Genomic DNA, 15245 nt, shown 5'->3' on the forward strand with positions numbered 1-15245 from the left:
TACAGAAAGATTTGATATTCTGGTCTCTACATGCATGTGTACATACATACTTGCATATGTGCATGCACAAACACAGAGAGAGAGAGAGAGAGAGAGAGAGAGAGAGAGAGAGAGAGAGAGAGAGAGAACGCATGAGAAAAATACTGCCTCCATGGATTTCCCCAGAACGCAACAGGAACAAACATGAATTCTGACTCTGCCTGTGAAAGTTCTGTGAAAGTCTGAGACATTGGTGGAAGGTTGCCATGGTGATCCCAAGTGCCTGAAGGTTTAGGGATGAAGGCAGTCAACTGGAACGATTGCAGGTCTTTTCACTCACCGTGTTATCAGGTTCTTTCCCCTAGTCTCTGGTCTGGCCTGGCACAGCTTGGGGGATCTGTTATGGGCACCTGGTTTTTCACCTAATGTCTTCTTGGTGTCTATAAGAAGTTTTGAGGGCACTTACCTCTTGGGCTAGATCTACTTGGTGGGTTCCCCTGGAGATGCCTCTCCCAGTCTCTACAGACCCCAGCAGCTTGCAGTGTACCAAGGGGAAGCTGGATGTAAGGCACTTGGGAAAGCAGGAGGGACGTAGACAAGAGGGGATGAAACAGCATCCAGGAGCTATGCAGAATCCTAACTCCATGAGGCCTCTTTGCCCAGCCTTTTCACATGCAAGGTAAAAGTTGTTCCTTCCTTATGCACCTTAGACTTTCCCAACACTTATTTTCCCTTTGTCTTTAGGAGGGACCAGCATGGTCTCCAGAAACCTCTCTGCCTTCCTTTAAATGTATGTTGGACCCAATGTGTTCCTATAGCCACCCTAAGAGCTCTGCATGGGGTGGTGCCAACTGGCTTGACTATGTCCGCCTCTCTCTCACTTTTAGAAAGAAGAGGAGATCAGGGACTGGGTCTGGCTGTTCCCAACCTAGGCCCAGAGAAGGAAACTCAATAAATACTCTCTTGCTTGTGGGGAGGAGCAGGGGTGATAGAGATTGGGGTCCTCTTTGGTGAATCTATCTCTGGAATTCCATAGAACACTCAGACATGGTGTCCCATCTCAGGATGGGTCATGATTGAGAGGAAGGGGAAGGTCCCACCTGTGACCCTTCCTTCCTTCTGTTCTGGCAATGCATAGAGACAGAGATGGGGTGGGGCAAAGGAGTTAGAACAAGGAGCATTTGTTCTTGGCTAATTGCCAAGATGAAGGCAGTCTGTGAGAAGGGCACTGGAGGGTCAAGGGGAAACAGACACCGCTTAGCCTGTGCTATTGCCGCTGGTGTCAATACTATGGATTCAGGAATGAACTTCCTTGGCTAGCTGACTTTTAGAGCTATGCCCAGAGGAATGATCTGCCCTGGACAGTGTCCCCCATCTACAGCCCCCATCACTGTTCAGATTTTGGAATGTTTGGTACATGAGAATTATCCTGTCTCTTGTAATGCTAGCCAATGTCTCAGCCAAGGAGGGCGTCAAGACCGTCAAACCCAGTGGGTCTGAGGTTACCCTTCCATGCTTGATCAGTTTTAGTTACAGAAGGATGCAGATGTGGAATCCAGCTCAGACACGCAATTACAACAAGAAGTTCTTCTTGGGAGCATAGTCAACCCCCAAAGAATTTCCCAGCATGCACTGCCCTTGGCAGAGAAAGTGGGATGAATGATGGCTAAAGGCAGGTGCCAGGGATGCGAATATTGAGACTATCCAAGGGAGCATCAGCAGCGATGGAGAAACCAGGTGAAACGCAGCCAGCAACACTGCGAGATTGTGTGAGGGTGAAGCCCTGAGCTCTGTCCCAGGAGGGTTTGCCTGAATCAGCTTGGTGGTACCCCACAGAGAAGGTTAGCAGGCTGGTCAGCAGATCTTCTGGTCAGATTGCCTTCAGCGGTTCAGAAGGAAGAACTTGAGGCTTTGGAAGAAGCTGGACTTCTGCCTTTGTTTCTGCTTCTTTTTGATGATGGGCACCCACACCAGCCCACACACCAGCATCATGAGTCCCAAGGACAGGAAGGCAGGCCCTATCATCTTAAGGACTGACACAACCGTTTGCTTCTCGTCCAAGATGTAGGCCACGCAGGTGATGGCCACACCAAAGAGCAGAATGGCAGCGCCCACTGACATGATGATGATGGGCTTGTGGTAGATTTCCCAGTTGCTCCTGGGGGTGGTGGTCCAGACAGACTCGCTTCTGGAGCTGATGCACAGGGAGCTGGCTGTCTGGCTGGGCAGGAGGTCCTTGGACTCCGGAGACTTCTCGTCTACTTCCAGGGCCTTGGGGAGCACCTCCATCGTCATGGCTGTTCAAGACCAGGCACCTAATATTAACGACAGTTAGAAAGGATGGTGAAGCCAAGGTGACCCATTCCTGTCCTTCCTGTACTCGGTACTCAGTGTCCCTCTCCAGTTTGGCTCTCAGTGGAGGCGAATATGACATATACACTTATGGTTCTCACACATAAACTCAAAGAAGTGATACAGGACTGCCGGAAGCAAAGACCTGTATTTTGAGATCTGCCTTTTGTTTACAGCCATCTTAAGTTCACAAGTAAGTAACTTGCAGGGCAAGTTCCGGACCTAGGACATTAGCCTAGTGAGACCTGCAGACCCCAGGCTTCAGAAACAATTAGCATTTCCTTTGTTAGTGAACAGTCACAGACCCTCAGTATTTCTCCGGACCTGAATTCCAGCAGACCTGACATCCTCCCCTCCCCCTTGCCCGTTTGCTATATAACAGCTTCTGAGAATTAACAAAGCCCGGCTTGATCAGAAATCCTGCCTTGCTGTCGTCTTCTCGTGTCTCTTGTCCCCTCCATTCCCCCTCCTCCTCTAGGTTTATCAGGGACCCCCATTCATATACCGCAGGATACAGGACAGTATTTTTTTTTTTCTTGCTCTGTTTTCTAAGACAGAGACTCCTCGTGTGATATAGGTTCACACTGTGAATTTGCAATCCTCCTGCCTTGACGCCCTGATTGCTGGGGTTGCAGGCAAGTGTCACCACACGGGGCTAATAACTTGTCATTCTAATAATTACCCTTCCTATTTAAACCAGGGAACAGCGACATTTAAGAATAAACAAACACAAACCATAGTTTATTGAGTGGTGTGTCATTTTCAAATCCAGCCTTTCTCTAGCTGTGTGACCTCAGGTGAGTTATTGACCTCTCTGTGTTTCTGTTTTCTTATCTACAAAATGAGAGTAATAATATTAGCTCTCTCACAGGGGTTTCCAAAGGGTTAAAGGAGAGCAGGTGTGGACTTCACTGGGCTGATGTTCAGCATATTCTGGGTGTTTGGTAAGTGCTGTTGTTTGCTTGTTGGGATGACAATGATCTATCCTTACTCACTTGTGTGTGTGTGTGTGTGTGTGTCTTTTTAACTCTTCTTATCAGGCTGAAGCAACACCATAACTCCACACACTGATCATTAGTCCCATCTTACAGATTAGAAAACTGAGGCTTGCGGGGAGAGGTGAGTCAGTTTATAAGAGCTCGGGTTTTCACCTGCAGGTCAATGCTGCTTCAGGCATTTGAGATATCATGAGCTTTGTTCAATAAGGAGTCTCAGCTTCCACAGCATGTCACATGATCTTCTATCCTGCAAACTCACCCTCCCCATCTACACACACACACACACACACACACACACACACACATTGAACCCACATTGAAACTGTTATGGCAGAGCTTCGGTTTGGATTCGGCTGAATGTGTTCCCAGGGTCCCTGATAATGTTGGGAGCATGGCACCTTAACCTGACTGTGGTGTGCATGGTGGTGCCTTGGGGTGGTGGCTACATTAGAAGAGGTAGTTTGCATGGTGTATCTGTGATTGGGTCTCCGTGCATTTCTCAGAAAAAGAGGAGAGGCCAGACACGCCTGAGCAATTCCCGGTGCCCATCTGGGACTTCGCCCACATGGGATCACTAACGACTCAGACCCTTGTACCTTCTAAATTGAGCTAAATAAACACTGTTCCTCTATAAACTAGCCGCTTGCAGCTATTTCATCGCGGTAACAGAAGGTGTACTTGTATATAACCGAAGTGCCGGCAACCCAGCTCAACCGCCTCTTCTAACGTCTCTCTAAACCCTGGGGGTTCCCTCATCTCTTCTCCACTCAGGGGTGCAGATTCTCAAGTGACTGAAGCGCTTCAGAGCTGAGAAGCCCCTCCAGCTTGCCAGAAACGGCTCCATCAGACCGGTGTGTTCTCACACTCCTTCAACGTGGGATTGAAGCCTCTCAAACTGGAAATGGGTTCTAGTGTAAAAGCCCCATTGTCAACAGTAAGATAACGCGAGATGAATGACTGATGAAAGATGCTTTCTCCACTGTGAACGGGTTTTGTTGGAGAGGAAGGGAAGGCTAGGAAGGTCCCGAGGTTTGCCTCATATCCCCACGCCCCACGATGTATCTGTGCTTCACACACAGGAGATTCTGTAAACTTTTGACAGAACGAGCGAGCTCAGAACACACTCCTCCCCTGCTTTCTTCCCTCCCTCCTCTTTCTCCTGTTCACTACATCAAACCCAGGTCCACCCTACCTGTGCGGCATGAGTTCCTCCCAAGGCTTCTTGCAACAAACTCAGAGGCTTCAGTATTCACACACATGCCAGCTCGGGACTGGGAGACTCTCTCCTGCAGCAGTCAGAACACTGGGGAAGGTGGGCTGGTCATCACAGCCATAATGAATTTCTTTTCCCCAGCCCAGTTACGGTGCTGGTGGGAGGGCCAGTGGCAGACCAGATGATGAAGACAGGATGCATTTGGGGAAACCGTGTTGGCAGCTCTGGAGCAAAAGGCAGCTTGGGATGAAGGAGAGCTGTCTGGCGCTGGGGACTCCCAAGTCCCTGTGCCCGAGTGCTTTCCTTCTTCAGTCTTGCTACAATGTCGGCTTCAGCCTGATTCCTCCCACCTCTCTTCCTTCACCCATTGCAGTTCAGTTTCTACTTGATCGCTGGGTTATTTTCTAACACCTCAAAGAACAATGCCTACAGCTTCCACTTTCTAGATTAAGCAATTAAAGACCCCTCCCCACTGACAGGAGGAAATAGAAATCATAAAAAATTACCACAGTCGTCTCGGAATTTAGATAGTCACATTCAGATGCTGTCCACCGAGAGGGAATATCTGGGCCTCTGCTCTCAAAGACTGCCATGGTGTTTTCGTAACCATAGGCACAGGGGCGCTGGCTTCCTTTGGGAATGGGCATTTGCATAAACTAAGCCATCATTTAAAAGGTGGATCTTCTCTCCTGTGGGATGGGGGTAGGGAAGAGACATAGAACATCCTGGAAAATCTTGGGGGTTGTTTATTGCATCCTGTGGTCACTGGAGGGTGTCTGGTCTTCCTCAGGATTCTCCTGGGTACCCATTCATAGGAGAGAACCAGGGTAGACACTCTGATGTTAGAGAGGCTGAGGTTGGGGGGAGGGGGCAGTGGTTCTCAGTTGTACCTGGGAAAAGAGCTGAGGCTGGACCAGGAAGGGCCTGTTCCCCTGAACTGCTAAATACTCCTGTACCGAAAGTGCCAGTTGGAGGCAAGGGGATGATTCTTGGCTTCTGAGAAGAAGGTGGCACCATCACTAGGCTTGCTGGAAGCACCCCACACCTTCTCTTTGGCTCTTCAACATGGCTACTAGCTTAGCCTTACTTTGTAAGAGCTGGGGCTGCAGCCAGCAGCATGATGGAGTGTGGGCAATGTTCTGGATTCTCCACTTTAGAGCTTCAGCCATCCCCGAACTGACTTTTCACTGAATTTGGGGGACTCGGGTTTGTAATTCCCTGACACTGGCTTGCGTGGGTGGGAGGCAGAGCACTGTTGATAGGTTTTCATTTCCTTCCATAGTTATTCAGTTTAAACTACTTTGAAAGTAAGCCTTTCCTTCTCTTTCTGACACTGGAGTCATCTTTATTTTGTGAAATGCCATGGGGATGGAAGATGATTATTGATTTTGTTACTAGTTGTACTTGATGAGGAAAATTCTGTGTAGATATCTCTCTCTCTCTCTCTCTCTCTCTCTCTCTCTCTCTCTCTCTCTCTTATATCTATTTCCTCTGGTCATGGTCATTTTTTCTTTATTATTTATTATTTCTTTTTCATTATATTCTTTTTATACAACTCTCAGTCTGTAATTGAGCTATCTTGTATCTATTCTTTGGTCATAAGTCTGTCATCTATGTATGTGTGTAAATGCATTATCTGTCTATCTATCTATCTATCTATCATCTATCTATCTATCTATCTATCTATCATCTATCTATCTATCTTTTTGTCTATCATCTCTCTTCTACATTATAATGGGACTCACAAAATCCTAAAGAATGGAAACACTAACTGAGATGCCTTACATGGAGAAAGAGTGTATCTTTGGGACTGGAGGGCAGGTCTTTGTTGGTGGTCCCTAAAGGAGATACTGAAGGAGTCACTGGATCAAGGACGAGGATTATTCCTCCCCTCCATGTCTTCTTTCTCTGTGACCAGGATGCAGACAAGGGAAAACTACGGACAGAGGGGACAGGCAGGACAGGACTGTGATTGACTTGGTGCTGGGAAGAACTGGGCCCAGTCATTCACATTTCTAGGGCGTCTCTAAACATGAAAAGATTCAGGTCTTTTGTCCCAGAGCCCAGAGTGGAGTTGGGGTAGGGCAGGAATTTAGAAACTGTAGGACTCTGGGCAGGTACCTAAACCTCTAGGAATTTAGTAGCCCTACATACAAAATCTTTTAGTGTTGCTGTGGTTGACAAATTCATAAACAAAACACTACACCACCATTTGGCATGTTGTATTGACCCCACTGTGCCCCCATTTGGCATGTTGTACTGATCAAGGACTAGGCCCTCGCTTGTCTTATGATCGATCACTTCCCTTCTGGGTGTCTGTTTCCTCATCGGTGAAATGAAGGAGTTGGGCTGGGTAACTTCTAAGGTTATTTTGGAATGGCCTATGAACAGTTAGTTGATTCAAGCTCTGAAATTCAGGCTTCCATAAAATCACCAATTTCAAGGGTTGTGTGTTTTTTTTTTTTTTCCAGTGTTTTATTAACATCCTCTTAAGAAACTGTTCTTTGGGCCACAGTTTCTGAACAGGAGCTCTGTGGGCATTTTGGATTCGGCATTTCATTGCCACAGATGTAGAGTCTATACAATTGTGGGATATTTAGTGGCATCTGGGGCCACCACTTACCAGATGCCAGGACTTCACTCATGACAATATTGAATGATGTCACACATGGCCAGATGTTACCTGGGAGTGATGTCATTGATGCAAGGCACCACACTGCTGCATGCAGGCCTTTCCTCCCCCTCTCCTTGCACATTGTGGGGGTGGGGTTTCTCCTGTGCCTCCAGGGCACCTGGATCACAGAGGATCTCTTAGCTCAGAGGAGCTCATTTTGATATCACAGCTCAGATTGGGGTTCACACCTAGGGATCTGGTCCAGGGAGAACAACCCTTTGAGCCTTGAATACTGGGGTTTAGTTTGTGTGTATCAGGGGACCCTCACTCACTGCAGTGTTATGCTCTGCTCCTTGGAACACCCAGTTTTTTTTTTTTTTTTTTTTTTGGGACAGGGTTTCTCTGTAGCTTTGTGGCCTCTCCTGGAACTCACTCTTGTAGACCAGGCTGGCCTTGAACTCACAGAGATCCACCTGCCTCTGCCTCCCGAGTACTGGGATTAAAGGCGTGTGCCACCACTACCCTTCTAAGATAATTTTTAAGGTTAAAAAAAAAACACAGAGAGAGAGAGAGCATAAATTTTGGATGAGGACCTGGGAGGAGTTGAAGGATCAAAAGGAGTTGAATATGATCAACACATATTCATGAAAAATTTTTAACTGGAAAAAATATTGGGACATCTGTGAAATAGATGCCTCACCAAAAAAATGGTGTCCTGTCATCTGTACCCCTGACAGAGGTAGGGCAAGAAATTCCAGGGTGATTTCCTACCAAAGAGGGTAATGAAAACAAAGAAAAAGAATATAGAGACAGATCGTCCTGGGTCAATGGGATCTGAATCCAACGACTGGTGTGCTTTTCAGAGGAAGGGGACAGAAAGGTGACCCAGAGAGGGCAGGCCTTGGTGGAGAGAGGTGGTAACTGTTTTAGGGAGGCTTTTCAAGTCCTAAACACTGCAGTGGACCTGGGAGGGACAGGTACGGCTAGTGAAAGGCTCCATAGCCGGGCCTCGGAACCAAGGTAGATTTGAATGTCTGCTGCCTTCAGGGCAGTAATTTGAGAAGGACATGTGACTCCCAGGTGCCAAATTGGAAAGTCTCAAGGGGGGGGGGCTGGTGGGTGGAGCCTCATTTAGGCCTGCAGCTGGGCTGCAATCTTCAGAGGGGGAAGGGGTCCGTAGAGGGGTCTCACACAGATGCAGAGTGCCTTGGCTACAGATTCCATTTAGGTAAGATTCAAAACCAAATGTATTGGTCTAGGAGAGGCCTGGAGAGTGGCCGCTTGGGGTTGGAGTCGATGCTGGGAGTGGGTATTGCGGGAACTTCAGCGCTGTTGGAACTATGCAGACCAGACTAGCCTCGAACTCAGAGATCTGCCTGCTTCTGCCTTCCTCTGGTGGTGATTAAAGGCAAGCCCCACCATACTCATCTCGCCAATAGGATGTTTAGATCTGCATACATAGGTGGATCTCAGCACCCACAGATTCAACCAACTTTGGGAAAAAAAAAAAAAAAACAACTTGAGAACAATTTCCTTTGTGCTGAACACACGGGCTTTTCTCCTTACCGTCACTTCCTAAACAGTTCCACAGAACAACAGTTTCCATTTATGATGACGATTGCCTCTCAAGGGCGAATGAAGAACATGACAGAAGGCCTGGGTTTCCCACGAGGGCCCTGTTGGGTGTTCTGAGCAGGTATCCAGAGCTACAGGCCTGCAGGGGGAAGGCAGCCAGGAGGCAGACATTTCCCCTTGGGAAGCAGCCTAACACAATTATGTAGAGAGGACTCGGAGACCATTTAGAGTATACAGGAGGATGTGCGTTTGCTGCTAAACAGAATTTGCACCATTTTACATAAGTGTCTTGCATGTCCTTAGATTCTGGTATCCATGGGGGTGGTCCCGGAACCAGCTCCCCAACAGGTGCCACATTAAATCAGAGTAATTAGTACATCTACTCCCTTAAACATTTTAGAACATCTTTGTGTGAGAACATTTAAAATCACTAATCACTTAGTTCCCCCCACCACCACCGTTTTTTTGTCTTTTTTTCCCTGTTAGAATCCCATGAAACCTAGGTTGGGGAATTTATCCCACATAGTTCCAAAGATGGCCTGGAACTCCTGACAGACCTCTTCTCGCATCCTGAGTGCTGGGAATGCAGCCATGCACCACACACTCCACCAGTCTGACAACTAAAAACATTAGTTCGGGCCTTTTTTATGTGCCAGGGATGGAGCTGGGCGCCAGAGAGACCAAATCCAGGAGAACTCTGTGGCAGATGTTGATGCTCACAGGTGGGGCAAGCAGAAGAGGAAGACTGAAGGCGAGCCTTCCTGGAAGGAACACCGCAGAACACCTACAGGGTGATGCTAGTCTTGGGGACTCTCAGAAAAGCTCCTGGGAAACATAACTTACAGGAAGAAAGCTAATGGACCCATCAGGGGGTTAGGCACAGGGAGGTGGAGGAGAGACCGTGACACTGGATGAGGGGCAGTGTGCAGAATTCAACTCTGTCACAGGCAAGAGTGCTTGTTGAGCATGAAGGAAGAGGATTGCTGAATGATGAGCCTGCATGTGCAGGCGGAAGCCTAGTCCTGGAGACGGAGCCACTTAGAAGCGGTTGCTCAGGTGAGAGACGGGGCAGTCTGGTATTTGTCTGTAGCCATGGAGATGGGGAGATGTGCGCAGTTTGGAGAGTTAGGGAGCACAGAGTGGAGCTGGAAGGAAGTGATGGAAGGTGCTGGGCAGATGTGGTTACCACCTGCTTATGAACAGGTTGCAGAGCAAGAACACTGCACTTAACTAATTAAGAAGTAAATAAATTAATTTTTGTGGTGTTGGGGATTGAACCTAGGGCCTTACACATGCTGGGCAAGTGATTTCCCATTGAGGTGCCCATGCACCCCTAATTGTGCCCGCTGCACACACCTGCTTTCTGTCTCTATCTCTCTCTTTAGAGACACAGTCTTGTTGACTTGCTCAGGATAGAATAAAACTTGCCGTCTTCCTGCCTCAGCTTCCCGAATGGCTGGAATTACAGGTGTGCAGCACCAAGCCCAGCTAAGCAGTTCAGAGATTTGTTATTTTTTTATTTTCAGATTTATTATTATCAAGTTTAAGTATGTGAATATTCTGCCTGCATTTGTGTGTTGGACTGTGTGTGTGTGCCTGGTGTCAGAAGAAGTCAGAAGAGGGTGCGATAACCCTTGGAACTGCAGCTATGGGTGGTTGTGAGCTGCTATGTGGGTGCCGAGAATAGAACCCAGGTCCTCTGCAAGAACAGTAAGTGCTCTTAATCCTGCTAAGTCATTTTTCCAGCCCCAAGAGACCCCCCTCACAACGACTGAAGAGTTCACAAGAATATTTTACAATACATTATGATTGCCACAAAGTAGAATTTTGGAATCTTAAACAAGTAGTTAATTTTCTTTTCTTTCATGGAGGGGGGATGTTAATACTGATAAACTCACTAGTTTATGTGCTGTCTACCGCTGCTTCTGCTTCGTAATATCAGTGGATTTAACAGCGCGCACAGAGTCAGCAAAGCCTCAAACATTCACCACAGCGAGTAACTCTGACAGAGGACATCAGGGAGCAGGTAAAGAGAGGCAGCAGAAAGCAGCGGAGGGCTAGGCAGGAGGAGAGATCAACTGCACGCTTGCACACTAGGTAGAACACTCTGGTTGCAGGATGGGGAGGTGCAGAGGAAGCCAAGAAGTATGACAGTAACTTAGAGATGCTTGCAAGCAGCTCAGGCTAAAGACGGGGCAGCTTGGTGTTTGGCTGTAGCCATGGAGATGGAAGGAGGTACACAGAGCTAGCAGGACAAGATGGGAAGATAACTATGAGACCAGGTGCAAGGTGCTTAGAAAAAAATGTTAATGTTTAGCTGGTGATTCCAGTTAACAGAGACAGGTGGAATACATAACACACAGCGTTGCCACATTAAAGAAAGAACGTTCCGTTGGACTTGAACTTGAAACAGGAAACAGATATTTTTAAAAGTAGAAAGTGTGCTTTCAGTATTATATTATATTGTGACTTTATTGTCACAATGCTTATTGTTTTTCTGAAACTCAAATTTAAGTCCGACCTTGATCCTTGAAGTCTGGAAGCCCCATGGCAGATGCACCACAGTTCTCCAATGGGAGGTTTCTATCAGGAGGGTGATAAAGCAGAGCCTAAAAGCACATTGGGGAGCTGGGATGATGGTTCTTAGGGGTTGTGAGCAAAGGAAGGAGTGCTCCCTTTCTGGGAGGCTCTGGGGAAGGAGCTACATGGAAGATAGTGGCTTTGTTAGTCCACATTTAATTCAAGTCAAAGGAAGGAATCAGTTTCACGGGGAACTTGGAAGAGTTGGGGAATGTCTTTATGAGAAACTCTAAGGTCCAGAAGGCACCGAGGGGAGGCATTAGGAGAGAATAGAGGGGGCCTGTGGCCTAGGAACACCATGGGAACATTCTGAAAGCCTCTGCCATTCCTGAAAGACGATTGCTTCTTTGGGTTTGGAAAGAGGTGAGGTCAGTAGGTGGCTCACCATGGTTCTTTTTTGCACATGTGTTTATGTGGGCACACATGTGCACAGCTGATGTGCTGAAGTCAGATAACAGCTTGTGGAAGGAGGCTCTAGTCCTCCACTGTGCGGATCGCCGTACAGAATGTAGGTCATCAGGCTCCATGACTAGTGTCTAGTGTCTTTACTGGTTGAGCTATCATGATGGCTCGGGGCCATTCTTTCTCTCTGTCTCTCTTTTGAAACAGGGTCTCACTATGTAGCCCTAGCTGGGTGAGAACTCACTGAATAGACCAGGTTTTGAACTCACAGAGCTTTGCCCGCCTCTGTCACCTAACAACCTGGCATATTGTTCTTAAAGAAGATTCCACAAGGGTTCCTGCAACAATTCCTTAGATCCTCCATGACAGATGAAGACTATTGTTATTAAAATTGTATCTGAGTGGAGGACTCAGTTCCTTTTCCCAGGGTTTGTGAGACATGGGGTTAAGGAGTTGCCTTTGGAGGGGCTGGAGAGGTGGCTCAGGGCTTAAGAGCACTGGCTGCTCCTCCAGAAGTCCTGCATTCAAGTCCCAGAAACAACTTGGTGGCTCACGACCATCTATAATAGGATCTGATGCCCTCTTCTGGTATGCAGGTAAACATGCAGAACATTCATATGTAAAATAGAAATAAAATATAAATAAAAAATTTAAAAAAAGAAGTTGCCATTGGCGTTAAAAACTCGTGCTTTCCCCCTAATGAAATCATCAAAAGGGGATCTCTCCCTGCAAGTGGCAGAAGGTAATAGGTCTGTTCAATATGTTCTAGAGATCTGTCTCTCTTGAACAACCAAAAATGGGCAAGATATTATCAGGCCCATAACAAGACAAAAAACAAACAAACACCCATGAAAAAGTGACACTGGCATTTGATAGGACAGTGCAACATAAAGACCAAGGAGACAGCACCATGCATGCACTAGAGTGTCAAACTCTCCCACCATCACACTCGCTGCCCCGTGTATAGACCAACCAGAGCTACCAGAGCTTTCCTGCACTGTTGTGCAGACTAGGAGTCTCGTGGAGTTAAACACACACCTGTCCCTTGACCTAGCTGTTTTACTCCTAAATATTAAGCAAATATGTAAACAAGAGAGTCAAACAAACAAACAAACAAACAAAAAACCTGTGTGTAAGAATATTTGTAGAAGCTTTATGTTGGGGGAGGGTAATAAATTGGGGATATTTGCACAATGGAATGTTTCAACTTCTGACACACATAACGTTATGCATGAGCCTCAAAGACATCCTGGAACAGCAACAGAAGAACACAAACACTGTACACTCCCATTTCTCTGATATTCTAGAAGTAGCTAAGAACCAGCTGGACTGACAAAGCTCAGAACAGTGCAGGAATGGAGGGAGCCACTAGAAGATGCTCAGGGAGTTGCACGCGGGCAGATGGAAGAACACCTTCTCGCCAGTTCCTCCCTGCCTCTTTGTACCTGGAGGAATATGGAGAGGGGAGAGGACTGGTGTCTGTGAGAGGGAAGGTTTGGCTTTTTCCTCACACATTCAATACCCACCCTCCAGCCAATGGCTTGTTGCGGATGATCTGCAGACTGAGAATGAGTGGCTAAGATAAGATGGGCTGAATACGTTTCTCCTGCAGCAGAGTCTGAAGGGCCTGAAATGCATCACTTAATGAGAGGAATTGTAAGGGGGAAGAAGTGAATCACGGCTCTGAAGATGACTGGATAGGACTACCCTTCTGGTTCGTCCGAGAAGCTCTTTCTTCCCCGTTCCCTTGGGGCTGGAGCAGAATCTCGTCAGCTTCCTGTACTGTCTAGCATTGGCTCAGAACTTTGCTAACTGGTTAAATAAAGAGAGGAGTTTTGGGCAGAGTAGGATAGGGCTTTGAATGCATCTGCAAAACAATTTACTCAGAGAGTTGGTTTTCTTTCCAGTGCTGGTTGGAGCCATTGAGGGTTGAAACCTAGCTGGCTGGCTTTGTATCGCTAGATCACTGACCCTGTTCTTTTCCACGTGCCTTTTGTAAACCATCGCTTCCCTTCTAAGAGCAGCCGGTACAGTGACAGTTGAGAGGCAGCTGCGGACTCTGGTGGGAAGGTGGCCAGACTACATCCCTTGCTTTGCGCTTCCTATTAAGAATCTCTCCTCATGAAGACTGCCCCCTGGTGGCCCAGGTTCATACCAGACTCTGCTGTCAACACCGATAATAGCTACCTCTCACTCCCTTCCGCTGGGCAGCAGAGATGTGCTGTTTTGCTCTACCAAGTCTTTCTAGGAAGTCACTAAGGGAGGTGCAACTACCACCCCCCCCCCATTTTACAGGTGAGAAACGGAAGATCAGAGAGTACTGAGCAATTAGGTGAGCAGAAAGACGGGGTTGGACTGTAGGGTTGGGTGTCTGTGACTCCAGAGCCAGAGTGAAGGTTGATGGCACTTTCTGGATGGCAGTTTTGTTTTTCATTTTCAAATTGAGGGAAGGGTGAGAAGGGAGGACACTTTAATTGGAGCATAGTCAATGAGCAAAACTGCCATGACGGGTGTTTGGGTGAGGGGTGAGAGGTGAGGAGTGAGTGGCGGGGGCTGTGATAAGTTGAGGAGCCATGGGATGGGATGCTGAGTCCTGAGCTGGGGCTGTGGAGGCAGAGTGGCCACAAAGCCACAACCATCACCACGGAGGATACAGTATCTGGCATCTGGTGCTTTCTTTACCTGGAGGGTCTCTGAGGCCTCCTGCCACTGTAAAGGGGGTGAGGTACAGTTAACCTCATTCCCATTTTACAGATTAGGAAACTGAGGTTCCTGGATGCTGGACCTCAAATTCTGGTATTTGATATTCTTCCTAGGGGGACGGCACTTGACTTTTTTCTCCCTCTTTACTGTCTTCCTTTCTAAAACCCTGGCACTGTATAGCTGTCCACTTTTGCTTTAGAATTCACTCCACAACTCTCTCATGGTGCCACTGCCTTCACTGGAATGAGCTGAAATGAGCTGAAATGTGGCATCAGTTTAGATGGGGTTCTCATATCTATCTAGTAAGGGCAAGGACAGAGTGGTTAGCCGAATTTGATTTCAAGTTAACAACAGATACTTTTTAGAAGCATCAGAGTGATCTAACACTGATCTGGCTATCACCTACCCCAAATGCATCCACTGTTGACTGAAAATTCAAGTGGAAACTGGGTGCCCCATGCACAACAAACACATTTAGCTACCTTAATGTTAAAAAGAGGCCCCACTGTGTTGCTTCACTCAGGCCTAGATTTATCTGACTCCTCTGTCCCTCCTCCCCAGACCCTTCCACCTAGAGAGCTCTGATAGGAACCCGGCTATTCTGGGAACTGCAAGGACCTGGTGACATGGAGGAGAGGAGAGGGGAGGGCACAGATGACCTCAGAGCATGGAGGCCAGTAGACTGGTGGGGAGAGCAGAAGGCAGGCCACAGGCTTTGCCTAGGGAATGGCAATGGTTTCATATTCCCGAGCAGGACCCAGTGTGGGTGGGAAGCAGATCTCTCTCTCTCTCTCTCTCTCTCTCTCTCTCTCTCTCTCTCTCTCTCTCT

General features: G+C 47.5%; 1 protein-coding gene across 1 annotated transcript in view; it reads right to left on the minus strand.

The window, feature by feature from the left end:
• Nucleotides 1–106: 106 nt before the first annotated feature.
• The window catches only part of LOC101998762 (phosphoinositide-interacting protein), a 16326-nt gene continuing 1187 nt past the window's right edge, over nucleotides 107–15245 (minus strand). The window contains exon 2 of the mRNA XM_005349853.2: nucleotides 107–2294. Coding sequence (XP_005349910.1) covers nucleotides 1861–2274 — 414 coding nt within the window. The 5' untranslated portion in view covers nucleotides 2275–2294 and the 3' untranslated portion in view covers nucleotides 107–1860. The remainder of the gene's footprint in view (nucleotides 2295–15245) is intronic.

The sequence above is a fragment of the Microtus ochrogaster genome, chromosome 7, assembly GCF_000317375.1.
Source record: "Microtus ochrogaster isolate Prairie Vole_2 chromosome 7, MicOch1.0, whole genome shotgun sequence".
NCBI classification, from domain to species: Eukaryota; Metazoa; Chordata; class Mammalia; order Rodentia; family Cricetidae; genus Microtus; species Microtus ochrogaster.